This window comes from Phyllobates terribilis, unplaced genomic scaffold (assembly GCF_046119375.1).
Source record: "Phyllobates terribilis strain yellow unplaced genomic scaffold, ASM4611937v1 Scaffold_11__3_contigs__length_659146591, whole genome shotgun sequence".
In the NCBI taxonomy this organism is placed as follows: Eukaryota; Metazoa; Chordata; class Amphibia; order Anura; family Dendrobatidae; genus Phyllobates; species Phyllobates terribilis.
The window spans coordinates 326,664,930-326,681,906 of record NW_027362771.1 but is presented as its reverse complement, the minus strand read 5'-3'; the positions used below and the strand labels follow the sequence as shown (position 1 = coordinate 326,681,906).

At 43.3% G+C, this 16,977-nt stretch overlaps 1 protein-coding gene across 1 annotated transcript in view; it reads right to left on the bottom strand.

The window, feature by feature from the left end:
* Window positions 1–5,061: 5,061 nt before the first annotated feature.
* LOC141166188 (TRPM8 channel-associated factor homolog) overlaps window positions 5,062–16,977 on the bottom strand; it is a 191,490-nt gene continuing 179,574 nt past the window's right edge. The window contains exon 8 of the mRNA XM_073652638.1: window positions 5,062–15,330. Within this exon, the coding sequence (XP_073508739.1) occupies window positions 15,085–15,330 (246 nt within the window). The 3' untranslated portion in view covers window positions 5,062–15,084. The remainder of the gene's footprint in view (window positions 15,331–16,977) is intronic.

Sequence of the window (16,977 nt, the reverse complement as noted above, 5' to 3'; positions counted from 1 at the left end):
TTAAGTATCAAGAGTGAGAGCCACAAACAGAAGCACACACATTAATACGCCTTGGCATGTTATTGTTATAGCAGAAGATGAGGTCCCTCACGTTCAAAGACCCCATCTATGCTGTATAAGTCTGACGGTTACCTTAGGTCAAAAACAACAACAACTAAATGTTCCTTTCTCGTATCAATAGAAACTAACGTGTCTTTGCTAGTCATCATAATGTGTCTGATTAAATGTATCAACACAAGCATAGGCATCACGAGAACAGAAACCAGTTTTTGTTTGCACAGATAAATTGTATGATCGGACCATACAGTCATGGCCAAAAGTATTGAGAATGAGACAAATAGTAATTTTTCCAAAGTTTACTGCTTCATTTTTTGTAATGGCAATTTGCATATACTCCTGAATGTCAAAGAGTGATCAGCTTAACAGCAATTACTGTACTTGCAAAGTCAATATTTGCCCAGAAAATGAACTTTAACCCCCAAAACACATTTCAACATCATTGCAGTCCTGCCTTAAAAGGAGCAGCTAACATCGTTTAAGTGATTGATCCATTAACACAGGTGTGGGTTTTGATGAGGACAGGGCTGGCGATCAATCAGTCATGATTAAGTAAGAATGACATCACTGGACACTTTAAAAGGAGGCTGGTTCTTGGTATCATTGTTTCTCTTCAGTTAACCATGGTTATCTCTAAAGAAACACGTGCAGCCATCATTGCACTGCACAAAAATGGCCTAACAGGGAAGAGTATCGCAGCTACAAAGATTGCACCTCAGTCAACAATCTATCGCATCATCAAGAACTTCAAGGAGAGAGCTTCCATTGTTGTCAAAAAGGCTCCAGGGCGCCCAAGAAAGACCAGCAAGCGCCAGGACCGTATCTTAAAACTGTTTCAGCTGCGGGATCGGACTACATGCAGTGCCGAGCTTGCTCAGGAATGGCAGCAGGCTGGTGTGAGTGCTTCTGCACGCACTGTGAGGCAGAGACTCTTTGAGCAAGGGCTGGTTTCAAGGAGAGCAGCAAAGAAGCCACTTCTCTCCAGAAAAAACATCAGGGACCGACTGATATTCTGCAAAAGGTACAGGGAGTGGACTGCTGAGGACTGGGGCAAAGTCATTTTCTCTGATGAATCCCCTTTTCGATTGTTTGGGACATCTGGAAACCAGCTTATTCGGAGAAGAAGAGGTGAGCGCTACCACCAGTCTTGTCTCATGCCAACTGTAAAGCATCCTGAAACCATTCATGTGTGGGGTTGCTTTCAGCCAAGGGAATCGGCTCACTCACAGTCTTGCCTAAAAACACAGCCATGAATAAAGAGTGGTACCAGAATGTCCTCCAAGAGCAACTTCTCCCAACCGTCCAAGAGCAGTTTGGCGCCCAACAATGCCTTTTCCAGCATGATGGAGCACCTTGCCATAAAGCAAAGGTGATAACTAAATGGCTCATGGAACAAAACATAGAGATTTTGGGTCCATGGCCTGGAAACTCCCCAGATCTTAATCCCATTGAGAACTTGTGGTCAATCATCAAGAGATTGTTATGTTCTGCTACCAAAGCTAAGGAAAGAGAGGAGATCTGTCCCTACTATAGGACTCAGCTGAATCCCTACGATGTAACAGGGAACCTGATCCTGCGATCAGACCTGCTAAAGTCCTAATCTAGTCTGTACGGAGACCTATAGATGTGGGGAGGGAATCCCTACAAGTACTAAGGACTGGGAGGAATATGGGACACCTCCTAACAGAAATAGTAGCAGACAGACGAACAAACAAAATAGATAGAACATAGAGGTCCGTAGACCAAGCAAACTAACAGAGCTAGATACAGAGCACAGGCTAGCTAGAAAGTAGATATACAATGAAGTCCAGCAAAGCCAGAAGGGCGGAGCAGGATTAAATAGGCCAACAAGGTCATGTGACCAGCAAAGGAAAAAAAACCTAACAGCAAGGTTCTAACAGTACCCCCCCTTCTAAGAGGATCCTCCGGATCCCCTAGGACCAGGCTTATCAGGAAATCTCCTGTGAAACGCTCTGATAAGTCTGGACGCGGAAACATCATCTGACCTCACCCAAGAGTTATCCTCGGGTCCGAAACCTTTCCAGGCCACAAGATACTGCAAACTACCTCTATACCGTCTAGAGTCAAGGATGCGAGAAATTTCATATTCCCCGTCCTCCACCACCGGAGGAACAGAGGCAGAGGCGTCACCATCCGACACAACAGCTTTTTTTAACAGAGAGACATGAAAGACCGGATTAATTCTCCAGGAGGTAGGAACCTCCAACCTAACAGCAGATTGGTTGACAACCTGAAGCACCTTAAAGGGCCCTACAAACTTGGGACCCAATTTCTTAGAAGGAATCCTCAACCGCAGATTCCTAGAGGACAACCAAACCATGTCACCAACAGCGAACAAAACCTCCTGTCGTTTCCTATCAAAGTAGTCTTTAGATTTTCTGTTGGCCTCCTGAAGATTACCACGCACATCCGTCCAAACTCTTTCCAAATCACCGGAAAAATTCTCCTCCTCAGGCACGGCAGATCCCAACTTGGAGAACGACCCAAACGACGGATGTCTCCCAGAACAACAAAAAAAAGGCGAACAACCAGCAGAAGAAGATGTATGATTGTTCAGAGCAAATTCGGCAAGTGGCAGAAACTCAGACCACCCCTCTTGATTGTCTGCCACAAAACAACGCAAGAACTGCTCAACATCCTGGTTTTTCCTTTCTGTCTGGCCATTAGATTCAGGATGATATCCGGACGAAAACGACAAATGAATTCCCAACCTGTCACAAAAGGCACGCCAAAAACGAGCCACGAACTGAGGACCCCTATCAGAAACAATGTCAGTAGGAACGCCATGAAGTCTGACAATTTCCTTGACAAAGGCCTTAGCGAGAGTTTTAGCGCAGGGCAGTTTGACGAAGGGAACCAAGTGACACATCTTGCTAAAACGGTCCACGACCACCCAGATGACAGTAAAACCCTCAGAGGGGGGAAGGTCAGTTATAAAGTCCATAGCCAAATGTGTCCAAGGAGCACTGGGGACCTCCAAAGGACAAAGTAACCCCACAGCAGGAGTATGTGAGGACTTAGATCTAGCACATATAGTACATTGGCGCACCCACTTAATGACTTCCTTCTGCCATCCAGGCCACCAAAAACTGCGACCCACCAGTCTCTTGGTCTCAGAGATTCCGGGATGACCTGCCAACCGAGATTCGTGACACTCAACAAACAAATCTCTCCTAAAGGTCCCAGGCACAAACAACCTCCCATGAGGAGTGTTAGATGGGGCATTCTCCTGAGCTTTAAGAATCTCATCTTCCAAAACGGAGTCTAAAGCAGCTATCACAACACCTTCTTGTAAAATGTTTTCCTCTTTCTCAGCACCGACTATGGGAGAAAAACTGCGAGACAAGGCATCCGCCTTAACATTCTTAGTACCAGGGATGTAAGTAACGGAGAAATTAAACCGCAAGAAAAACAGTGCCCACCTAGCCTGACGGGCATTCAGGCGCTTGGCAGCATCAAGATATATCAGATTTTTATGATCCGTAAGAACCTGAACGGGAAATTCCGCACCTTCCAAGAAGTGGCGCCAGTGTTCAAATGCGAGTTTAATAGCCAATAATTCCCGATTACCAATATCGTAATTCAATTCAGTCTCCGAAAATTTTTTTGAAAAAAAGGCACAGGGATGTAATCCATCCCCGTTATCCTGAGACAATACTGCGCCAACCCCCACAGAGGAAGCATCAACCTCAACCAAAAACGGCCTAGTAACATCAGGCTGCATAAGGATGGGAGCAGAGGTGAACCTCTCCTTGAGATACACAAAAGCTTCAATGGCCTCAGAAGACCACTGAACCGCATCAGCACCTTTCCTGGTGAGATCAGTCAGAGTTTTGACAATACTAGAAAAATTTTTTATGAATTTTCTATAGTAATTGGCAAAACCCAAAAACCTCTGTATCAATTTCAAACCAATAGGCCTAGGCCATTCCTGCACAGCCTGAACCTTAACCGGATCCATCTCAAAACCTTTGCTGGAGATAATGTAGCCCAAAAAACTAATTCTCTGTACAGCGAACTCACATTTCTCCAGCTTAGCAAAAAGCGAATTGTCCATTAATAACTGTAATACCTCACGCACGCTCCGCCAATGAGACTCCAGATCTGGCGAATAAATCAAAATGTCATCCAAATACACAACCACATTTTTACCGATCAAAGGTCTAAGGATGTCATTAATCAGATTCTGAAAAAATGCAGGAGCATTAGTAAGACCAAAAGGCATAACCAGATTCTCAAAATGACCCACAGGAGTGTTAAAAGCAGTCTTCCATTCATCACCCTCCTTCATGCGCAACAGATTGTATGCCCCCTTAAGGTCAATTTTAGAGAACCACTTGGCCCCCAATAACTGGTTAAACAGATCAGGAATCAATGGCAGTGGGTAAGGATTGCGTACCGTAATTTTGTTAATCTCACGAAAATCCAGACAAGGACGTAAACCGCCGTCCTTTTTTTTTACAAAAAAAAATCCAACCGCCACAGGAGACTTAGAGGGCCTAATGTGACCGGCGGCCAAACTTGTCTGTATGTATTCCTCCAAAGCCTTCCTCTCAGGAATAGTAAGGTTAAATAAACGACTTTTAGGAAGAATCGCTCCAGGGACAAATTCAATAGAACAATCATAGTCTCTATGGGGAGGCAAAACCTGCGATTCTTTCTCAGAAAAAACTCTCCAAAAATCCTGAATAGGAACAGGCAATTCTCCCCTATCCAAAGCTGCAATACGCCCGTTACAACACTTGTCATAACATTTATGGCTCCAGGATTTAATTTCACTGGTAGACCAATCCAGTACAGGATTGTGAAATTTTAACCAGGGCAAACCCAATATTACTGGAGAAGGCAAGTTATTCAACACTACCAAATCCAATTTCTCATGGTGAACACCATTAATAGTGAGAGGAAATTCACTGACCTTGAGAGTAATATTCTTCAAAGGGGAGCCATCCACAGAAACCACAGCAATGGGGGATGATAAAGGTTCAGGTTTTAAATTGAGTTTTTCCACGAATCCCCCATCAATTACATTCAGTGTAGACCCGCAATCAACAAACACCCGAAATTCCATTAATTTTTCCTGAGCAATCGTGGAAGCAGCTAAAAATATACCCTTGGAATTTAAACAGGCAATACGGGCGTGACTGACCATTTTTTTTTCTTTCTTCATACGAAGCTCACAGCCTTTAATCAAATGACCAGATTTTCCGCAATAGAAACACAAGCCTTCCGAAAAACGACGGTCTTTTTCTTGAGAGCGAGGTGCCACCGATCCAATCTCCATCGGTTCACCACTGTTAGTACACACATTATCATAACCAGAAACTGACATAGCAGAGGATTTGCTCTCATTAACCCTAGCACGCAGTCTTCTATCCACCCGTATAGCTAATTGCATAGCCTGTTGCAAATCCTCAGGTGTAGGATAAGTAATTAGCAGGTCTTTAACCCTTTCACTGAGCCCAGCAAGAAATAGACTTTTCAGAGCAGAATCGTTCCACCCTGTTTGAGTGGACCAACGACGAAAATGAGTACAATATTTTTCCACATTACCTGATCCTTGTTTTAAACGTCTCAACTCAGTCTCAGCTGATGCCACACGGTCAGGATCATCATATAATAATCCTAAAGCAGAAAAAAAACTATCCACTGATCTGAAGCATGTATCACTAGGTTGCAAAGAAAAGGCCCACTCCTGAGGCTCTTTGCGCAAAAGTGACATTATGAACCCTACGCGCTGGGATTCATCCCCAGAGGACTTGGGTCTCAAACAAAAATACAATAAGCAAGCATTTTTAAATGAAAAAAATTCTCGATGTTCACCAAAAAATAAATCCGGCAAACATACCTTAGGCTCCAAGAAATATGCTCCAGGACAGTTACTCACGTGCTGACGGAGCTCGGCCACTTCCAGAGAGAGTCCCTGCAGGTGTTTAGCCAAATCCTGAACCGACACCATGATGGAACAAAAAAAAAAAAAAAAAAATCTTTCCTTAGAGAATTTGCAGGCTGGACTTACTGTTATGTTCTGCTACCAAATCTAAGGAAAGAGAGGAGATCTGTCCCTACTATAGGACTCAGCTGAATCCCTACGATGTAACAGGGAACCTGATCCTGCGATCAGACCTGCTAAAGTCCTAATCTAGTCTGTACGGAGACCTATAGATGTGGGGAGGGAATCCCTACAAGTACTAAGGACTGGGAGGAATATGGGACACCTCCTAACAGAAATAGTAGCAGACAGACGAACAAACAAAATAGATAGAACATAGAGGTCCGTAGACCAAGCAAACTAACAGAGCTAGATACAGAGCACAGGCTAGCTAGAAAGTAGATATACAATGAAGTCCAGCAAAGCCAGAAGGGCGGAGCAGGATTAAATAGGCCAACAAGGTCATGTGACCAGCAAAGGAAAAAAAACCTAACAGCAAGGTTCTAACAGAGATGGGTGGACAAACAAAAACCAACAAATTCTGGCAAAATGCAAGCATTGATTATGCAAGCATGGACTGCAATCAGTCAGGATTTGGTCCAAAAGTTGATTGAGAGCATGCCAGGGAGAATTACAGAGGTCTTGAAGAAGAAGGGGCAACACTGCAAATATTGACTTGCTGCATTAGATCATTCTAACTGTCAATATAACCTATTGGTACTCATAATATGATTGCAATTATATTTCTGTATGTGATATAAACATCAGACAAACACTAATAAAAATCAGAGGCCAGCAGATCATGTGAAAATATAATTTTGGTGTCATTCTCAAAACTTTTGGCCATGACTGTATATGGTAAATCCGTTTCTGCCTCCAGGGTGTATATAAACCCTATGCTTTGTAATATAGTTGGAGTCTTTTGACGCATACTACCTGTCTTGTGTCTTATTCTCTCCGGGCCTGTATACTAGAGGATAGAAGAACCAGAAAGCAGTGACGACAAGCTGGTGCCCGATCAGGGACCTGAGTTAATCTGCCCAGGGGTGCTCGACCAGTCCGAGACGTGGGAGGAGCGAAGCTCTCTGTTGGTGATATATACAGTGCTGAGGTAAGAATAACTGTTATATTCTACCTAAATTATATCACTACATAGAAGAGACTCCCTCACCCCCGAATCCCCTCAGATAAATTGTCAGTCCTGCCTTCTATCCTTTGGAAAAACTTAAGAATGACAGCATGGATCCGATGATTGTGTTGTGGGTGTGTCTCGGGATCGGTGTTTTTGGTCTGTTTTTCTGGTTGGCGTATAGTTCCTGGAGGGCAAGTAGTGGCGTGGTTCAGAAATCTTTGTGGCCCATTGTCTAAGTGATTGAGGAGTCTATTCTGAGTGAGGAGAACTGAAAGAATGGGGAACCAAAATGCCAAAGAAAGCGTTACAGCCAAAGACTTAGTAGTACGCAGAGAAGGGAAACAGGCACTGATTGGAATTGACAAAATATTGTGTAAGGCGGGAATGAATGAAAATGGAGAGATGAACGGTGAGAAATGGAAATCCTTCTTTAACTCCTATCATGGATGGCTGAAAGATAAGGGTCTGTTGAAGACAGTGGATGTATGGATGAATGCATGCGCTCATTTTGAAGGAAGAATTGAAGAATTAGGAAACGGATGTTACAGGCTGACAAAAACCGGAATGACAGATTTTCCTCCCTATCTGCCCCCGACGTCACTCCCACCCCAGTACCAGAATTCCCAGGAACCCAATTGCTGGGTTTGCCCCAGATGTGGACAAGAGAATCCCTTGACTGTAGATATCTGTGTGGCATGCGGAGGACCAAGACCCCACCCAGCTAGACTATTCCCAATGAGGACGGTAGTTGTGCCAGGAGCACCGTGTGCAGCAGCAGCAGCAGCAGTAGGGGACGCAGTTGTTCCAGGTCAAGAAGCCCGTACAATGTTAATGTATAGACCATGGAGTCCCTCAGAACAATTGGCGTTGATTTCCCAGTTTCCAGATCCGTCCCAGTCCCTGATGGGTTTTGCCAGAATGATAAGAACCATACAGGATACGTACAATGCAACTAGGTTGGATTTACAAGGGGTAATTAAGGGAAAATTGGCAGATGAAGCCCGCTATGATAGGTTGATAGACGAAACGTACAAGCAGTATGACAATAGGACCGGACCCGTAGACGCAGAACCCAATAATGCAGTGGTCGGAGTCCTGTTCACAACACCATTGGTAAAAGCATGTAAAGACAGGCAGGGAGAAAGGCAGGTTACACTAGAAGACCGAGTTCAGGGTAAGGAAGAGGACCCCAAAGATTACTTTTGGGCTCTAAGGAAGACTTGGTCGGAAATGGGGTTCATTCCTGAAAATAAGACTAGTGAGAGGGTATTAGCAAGTGCTTTCATGAACGGACTAAAGAAAGAGATTGCAGAAAAGGTAAAAGCAAGTAGACCAGAGTGGAGATCAGTGAAGGCAGAGGACTTGGCCAGGATAGCTCAGGGGGCACAGCATGACATAATACAGGCAAAAAGAGCTGCCAGAATACACATAGTAGAGACGACCCCCAGAAACAACAGAGACAGAGGACGGACTGCAGGAGGGGGACAGAGACTATGTTACGGATGTAAGCCAGGACATTTTAGAAAGGACTGTAGGACCAACCCGTATCCAGATGCTCAGAGTACGGGTCCTCTAGCCAACCAAACAACGGCCCCATAGGATGAGGGTAGCTTGCACATGAACCCCCTCATCTCCTTACCCCCAACTCCCAGTTGTATAGTGCAGGTGAACCTACCAGGGGGACATGAAATCGATTTCCAAGTAGATACGGGGGCCGACAATTCAGTAATTACGCGAGGTGATTGGCCATACACTGACACTGATTTTTCACATCATGTCATTGCCACCCCTTTCAATTCCCCGTCTGTCCTGCTCCCTGTCACTAACAAAATTCCCCTGCAAATTCAAGGAGCTACTGTACATAGCCAGCTCATGGTATCGCCACGAGGCCAATGTAACCTTTTGGGAAACGATGTATTGTCTCAATTACAAGCACATATCGAATATCATCCTGATGGCACTGTCACCATGACCCCAGGTTTAAAACCAAGCACCCTTTGCAAAATTATGTCACTAGATATTGCCAGCATAGAAGAGACAAACGATTTTCCCCTGATATTGGAGCAGGCTGTACCCTACGACTTTTGGGCCTCAGATAACACAGATGTTGGTAGGCTAAGAGTTCAACCAGTAATGGTGAATCTAAAACCAGGAGCCATCTTGCCTCAACAGAAGCAGTATCCCCTTAGCTCGGCTCAGGAGAATGCCATAGCCAGCAAGTCCAAAAATTACTACACAGGGGAGTCCTAGTCAAAACCCAGTCCCCTTGCAACACTCCCCTGTTCCCAGTAAAGAAAAATAGTGTGCCAGGACAACCAGCCACATATAGAATGGTCCATGACCTCCGGTTGGTTAACAAAGCCACAGAACTTCTAACACCAGTTGTGCCCAACCCGCATACTCTTCTGTCACAGATACCTTCTAACTCTCTTTGTTTTTCAGTGGTCGATTTGGCAAATGCATTTTTCAGTGTACCATTACATCCTGACTGCCAGTACCTGTTTGCTTTCACGTTCCAGGGCAGTCAATATACATGAACAGTGTTGCCACAGGGTGCCCAGAATTCACCCACAATGTACACTGCAAGTCTGCAGGAAATACTGGAGGGATGGTCTGAACCACATATCATTGTTCTGCAATATGTCGATGACCTGCTCATTTGTGCCCCCTCCAGGAAACAATGTCATAACGCAACTATATCACTTATGTTGTTTCTCTATCGCGCTGGCTGCAAGGCGTCGAAAGATAAGCTTCAGTTTTGTAAATCTTCAGTCACCTTTTTGGGACATTGCATTACACCAGGAGCCCACCATTTGACAAATGCACGTAAACTAGCAGTACAGGCATTCACCGTCCCCATTAATGTTGCAGCCCTCAGAACTTTTCTTGGACTTGTTTCCTATTGCAGACAGTGGATTCATGCCGTCTCTGTTTTAATGCAGCCCCTCTATGACTGTCTTACCCCAACACCTTTTGTACTAACACCAGAGGCAATAGACTGTTTGTATTCTCTCAAAAAACGTATTTTGGCCGCTCCAGCTTTGGGTACACCTAATTATGAGCTCCCATTTACTCTGTACCTTCACGAGCAAGCTGGACATGCAGCAGGAGTTTTAACTCAATTACATGGTGACAATCAGAGACCTGTTGTCTATTTTAGTGGCAGATTGGATGCGGTAGCCAGAGGTGCACCATCCTGTGTACGTGCTCTGCATGCTGTTGAACTGCTACTCCACAAATCTGCAGACATAGTTCTAGATCATCCGCTCACCGTGCTAACACCTCATGATGTCTATACTATATTGAATCAAGTGCAACCCGCTCACCTCTCAGCAGCACGTCATCTCAGGTTACAATGTGCACTGTTAATGCCTCCCAATGTTTCTTTACAGAGGTGTACTACTTTGAACCCAGCAACTTTGTTACCTATCTCGGATCTGAAGGAGGGGTCAGGTACTGTGCTTTTTAAGGAAGACCCAAGAGAGGATGTTCCTCATGACTGTGTACAAATGATGGCACAAGAAACAGCAGGTTTACCTACTGTGTTTGAACATGAATTAGAAAATGCAGATTTTGAATTTTTTGTAGATGGATCCCGTCATCAGGACGATTCAGGTACTTTCCATACTGGATATGCAGTTGTCTCCCTCAATGCAGTAATCAAGGCAGAACCAATGCTCCCACACCAATCGGCTCAAGAGGCTGAACTTAGGGCCCTAACCGAGGCCTGTAAATTAGCAGAAGGTAGTGTTGTTAACATTTACACGGATTCTAGGTACGCATTCTGTATAGCGCATGATTTTGGTCCAATATGCAAGTCAAGAGGTTTCCTGACGGCAGCAGGACACCCCATAAAGAATGCTGATTCGGTCCAGCAGTTAATTGATGCGCTCCAATTACCCAAACAAGTAGCTGTCATAAAGGTAAGAGCACATACCAGACGCACCGACCAGGTAAGCAGAGGTAATGCGATGGCAGATGCAGCAGCAAAAACTGCAGCCTGCAAGCTGCTACAAGGGTTAACAGTACGTCAGTTAAGTGCCCCTAAAAACCCCTTTGTGTCGGAGGACATCTTATCCCAAATGCAGGCTCAGGCTCTGAAGGAGGAGGTTGATAAGTGGTTGAAGGAAGGTGCATGCCTGAATGAAGCAAATGGGGTATGGGGGAAAGGGACACGACGATGCCTTCCAAGGGCACTGTACCCAGCGGCTGCCCAGATGCTACATGGACCAGTACACCAATCTAAAACGGCTGTGATGAATGTGATGCAGAAATATTGGGTGGCACCAGGATTCTCCACCTGTATTGAACGACTGATAAAAGGGTGCATGATATGTGCTACACATAATCAGGGTAGATTAGTTAAAACACCACCCAAACACACCCCCCGGCCCCTCTATCCATTCCAGAGACTGGAAATTGATTATATTCAGCTGCCGAAGTCAGGATCATGGGAATATGTGTTGGTCTGTATTGATTTGTTCTCAGGATGGCCAGAGGCTTTCCCGATTGCCAAAGCCACGGCTGCGGCAACCGCAAAGAAACTGCTTGCGGAGGTGGTCTGCAGGTATGGGGTACCAGAGGTAATTGAGAGTGACAGAGGTACACACTTCACGGGTGAAATAATGAATGAAGTCATGTCAGCTCTAGGAATTCAACAAGCATTCCATACCCCATATCACCCACAAAGTAGTGGTAAAGTGGAAAGACTGAATGGGACATTGAAATTAAAAATTCAGAAAGCCATGGCTGAGACAGGAAAACCATGGCCGGATTGTTTACCGCTTGCTCTGTTTTCAGTAAGATACACATCCAATAAAAAGACTGGACTCTCTCCATATGAGATATTGTTTGGCAACGTACCCAGCCTAGGGTGTTTCTATCCGCAAGCATTAGAAATGAACAACCATGTGCTAAGTTCCTATGTGAGGGCTTTACACAAAAAGATCAAGCAAATACATGATAATGTTTTCAGTTCTCTTCCAGATCCAGATCAAGACTCTAGCAGCCATACGCTGCAACCTGGAGACTGGGTGGTTATAAAAAGACACGTGAGGAAAAGCCTAGATCCACGGTTTGACGGACCCTTTCAAGTTCTGCTGACCACAAGCACAGCCGTTAAGCTAGAGGGAAAAGAGGCCTGGATCCACGCGTCCCATTGCAAAAAGATACTAGGAGACCCAGCGGACAAAGAATGAAGACATTGTTTATACTTACCTGCATCCTTGCGACCACCGGTGCATGGACTACGTTAGGCACCACAGATGGAGATGACAATAGATTCATTAAACACCATCTTGCTCTAATCGATGGACTAAAGGAGCAAAACCAGACTATTGCTAATTGTTGGATATGTACACATGCCCCTGTGACGTCCACTAGCATACCCTTTCTCGCTGTCCCAGTCTCATGGGAAGAGATAAACTTTTGGGTGAATTGCTCAGATACTTTGGCCAATAATTCTATTTTTTCAGGTTTTGCTATTGTGTCTCGCGGTTTAATTGGATTTCAAGCTTTTTAGAATGTGTATTCAGCGTTGTACTAAAAGAAAAAGAAAAAAATAATAGAGATTCATATTGATAAATGAAGGAACAAAAGGACGGAATGTTATAGCTGAAGATGAGGTCCCTCACGTTCAAAGACCCCATCCATGCTGTATAAGTCTGACGGTTACCTTAGGTCAAAAACAACAACTAAATGTTCCTTCCTTGTATCAATAGAAACTAATGTGTCCTTGCTAGTCATCAGAATGTGTCTGATTAAATGTATCAACACAAGCATAGGCATCATGAGAACAGAAACCAGTTTTTGTTTGCACAGCTAAATTGTATGATCGGACCATATATGGTAAATCCGTTTCTGCCTCCAGGGTGTATATAAACCCTATGCTTTGTAATAAAGTTGGAGTCTTTTGACGCACACTACCTGTCTTGTGTCTTATTCTCTCCGGGCCTGTATACTAGAGGATAGAAGAACCAGAAAGCAGTGACGACATTATCAATGAGGTTATTAATGGTTGTCTAAGGAATGTTCTGCCACATTGAATGCACTTGTGCACGCAAATCATCGAGATCCACTGCTGGCAATTTCCTTTGCAATTGCTGAGCAATGACATCCCAGATGTGCTCGATGGGAAACAAGTAACATGTGGCCTGGTGTTGTCATGCTGAAATATGGCTCATGGAACACTTTGGAGAAATTGCTATTCCACTGGTTTCAACGTAACACCGGGCTGATAGTGTACCTGTAATGAAGACCAGAGAGGTCTGGCTACTGTATATTATGCAACCCCACATTATAAGCCCAGGAGTAGGACCACTGTGACGTTCCCTTTTGAAGTCCTCTTTATGGCACTGCTAATGTAGTCTTCAAAATAATCTTCGACTATCATTGCGACCAAGACAAAAGCGGGACTCATCGATGTAGAGGATAGTCCTCCATCCCAGCCTCTACTGCCATCTTGCACTTTACCATGATTGACTTTTTTCCCCCTCTCACAAAGGCTATCAAACACCCTGTAAATGGACATCTGGCTCATAGCCCAATGTTGTGAAAATTCATTTTTAATGGTTTGTGTAGACACTGTTTGATGCCTTAGGCTTGGTATGTGACATCCAATTTCATTTGTAGTATAAAATGGATCAATTATGAAAACAGTGGAACAGCCATTTATCCGAAGTGTCCCAAGAGCCATTTTTCTACATGACAGCGCCAGACCTCATGGTGTTACCATGGCTTGCAGTGTTTCCAGACTTGTCTTCCATCAAGCACATCTGGGATGGCATTAGCTGGCAACTGTAACCAGAGCTGCCAGCAAAGGATGATTTTCGCGCCCAAGTGCATTTAGCGTGGCAGAACCCTTCTTCAATGACCATTTATAATGATAGCATGCCAAGGCGTGTAAGTGCTTGTATTTCTGTTGCTCTTACTCGATACTGAATAAATCAAGATGGTTTCAAAATGTTGTTTCCATTTTTTCATCCTTGGCATATCATTAACATGTGTATCAATCTTGTGATTTCTATATTTTCATTACTTTTTCTTCTTGGTGTTTCAATTTCAATGCTATATTGTATTGTATTATATGTATTATGTGTATTACTAGAGTAAAATAGAAAAGGTGTGTATTTCTTAATTTTATATGTCATTTTTTTTTTAAACCATACTAAAATAAAGCTATATTGTCCAGGTTTATAAGAGAGTTTTGACAGACATCTGATCTTTAGTTTTATTTTTACTCTGAAATGTTGGAGCATATCAGCACAGGTTATAGCAGAAATAAAACTTAGCTGTTCAAATTCAGATGTAAACAGCTCTATTGCCTACCGGGCACCTGCTGATTAAATGACTTAGCACATGATTGCTGTTTTTCTCTTAATGGCTATATAATGTAAATCAACTGGAGTTATATTGTCATCAGGCTGTTGGCAAGTGGTTAACACTCCTGGTAAGCTATCATTACAGAAATCAGCATTTGCATTCCATAAGGGACAGCATCACTAAAATCTGGCACATTATGTAACTACATAGAAAGCTCATATTCTGATTTTGTTAGAAGAATAGTTAGTTGAAGTAAAATCTAGATGTCTTGGTCAATAAGCCAGGTAACTTCTTTATGCAATCATTGAATACATATCATGCAATGTACAACTTTATATTGCTTTATAGAGGTTTTCCATTACTTAAACCATCAAAAACAACTTGTAATTGTAAATTTGAAAAATTAATTGTAAACTTATAATAATTTTGAAAATAACATGTTTGCACTTTCTGTTTATGAGAGATGGGCATGTTAGCAAGACTGCAAATCAGTAGCCACAAGAGAAACCGATACATGTAGCCACTGTAGTCAATGCTTGGCTGCAGCTGTCAGTATACTTTATTTTATGGATTTTTTTTAATCTAATTTCAAGAATGGAAAACCTCTTTAACATAATTATATTCATATAATATATTTTTTCATTGGGTCATTCTCCCATTCTGGCATGGTGGACAATTCATTTCTGGTTGCTTCATCAATGGGCCACCCCCAGGCTTGGAAAAATGGGGCCAGGTTTTTATTGACTGCTTGAGAGAACAACTTTGCCCAAAGATTCATCTTATCTTTATTATCTTCACTGACATCGGACATGGTCTGGTACTTGGAGAAAAGACATTTGAAGGGATCCCAACCAAAACCCTCCTGTAGCTGAAACAACAGAATAATAAAACGTTATTAGCAACAGCTGTAATGTGTCCGGAATGGTAGTTAATATAAAAGTCAGCATATAGTCTATCACATTATTATTAGTGATGAGCAAACGTGCTCGCCACTACTCGGTACTTGCCTGAGCATCATGATGCTCGATAAGCTCGGCGCTTGGCCAGTATTTCCGGGTAGCTCAGGCGCGAGCTCGGGTCCCCGCCCTGCATGTTTGGCACTCTTTAGAGAGACAATGAACATGCAGGGATTGCTTGCCACGCACTGTAATGCCATAGCCATTGGTTGTGGGCATTACAGTGATTGGCTGGCCACACAGCATCATCAGGTCTATATAAGACCTAGTGCCGCTATGCTTGTCACAGTATACCCCGGAAACAAGCAGAGTAGGGAGAGACGCTGCTGAGCCATCGAGAGATTTGCTTGTTTAGGGCTCATACTGATATGAGAGAAAAACGGACGAGTGCAATACGATAAAAAATCGGATTGCACTCTAATCAATGTTATTCTATGAGGCCCATCTCATCTGCAGTTTTTTCTCAGCTGAAATCGGACAGAGAAAAAAATCGCAGCATGCTGCGTATTGCCGTGTATCTCGAACGTGATTCGCCAATGCAAGTCAATGGGTGCGAGAAAAAAACAGACGGACCATCCGTATGCCATCCGATTTTTACGGATACATTACCATTCTGTAGCATAGAACACTGTAAATGGTCTTTTAAATGATTGCAGAATAATAGTTGCAGAGAAAAAAAATGCATTCCATACGGATGTCATACTGATGCTAGGTGTGAAAAATCGCATTGTCCTCTCATGAAAATCGTAAGACACTTTCATGAAAATCGTCCGATTTTTCAGCCCAGATATCGGAACTTTTTTTCCACACATATGGGTATGAGCCCTTATAGTTAGTATAGGTATTCCACAACATATATATATATATATATATCCATCTGAACTAACAGTCCTTCTGAGAACTAATCTAGCTGCATACACAGTATTCAGTAGTGATAGCAGGAGTTAGGCAGGGAGGCAGGGTATGTGGCAGACGGCAGTGCATACAGCACAAGAGGGTCCATAGCACGTTCTGACTGATCCTGCTGTGACAGATATTTGTAGACATAACCCCAGGTATAAGGGGCCAAGGCTATTTTTTTTTATCTTAATCCTGATTATTTGCTTAAAAAGAAATCAAGTACACAATTTTTGTGCTCCATTTGCTTCTTAGCACTGCAGAATACAGCCAGATCTTTTCTATAATACAGCGATAAAAATCCAGAAATTTTGAAGGAACGTGGAAAATATTGGCCTCCATTTCCATTTTGTTGCAGTGTGTCGGCAAAGCTATTCACACGAGGTCACTGTGAAGAATAGTATTAGTAAACTACAGGCCCGCTTTTTAAAACCGTGGTTCTCCATCAGACGTATCACATATAACTGCGTTCCAAAATCAGCCATTTATGGCCTCCACTTCCATTTTGTTGCAGTAAGTCAGCGAAGCTATTCACACGAGGTTGTTGTGAAGAATAGTATTAGTAAACTACAGACCTGCAATTTAAAACCGTGGTTCTCCGTCAGACATATCACATATAACTGCGTTCCAAAATCAGCCATTTCTGGCTTCCATTTACATTT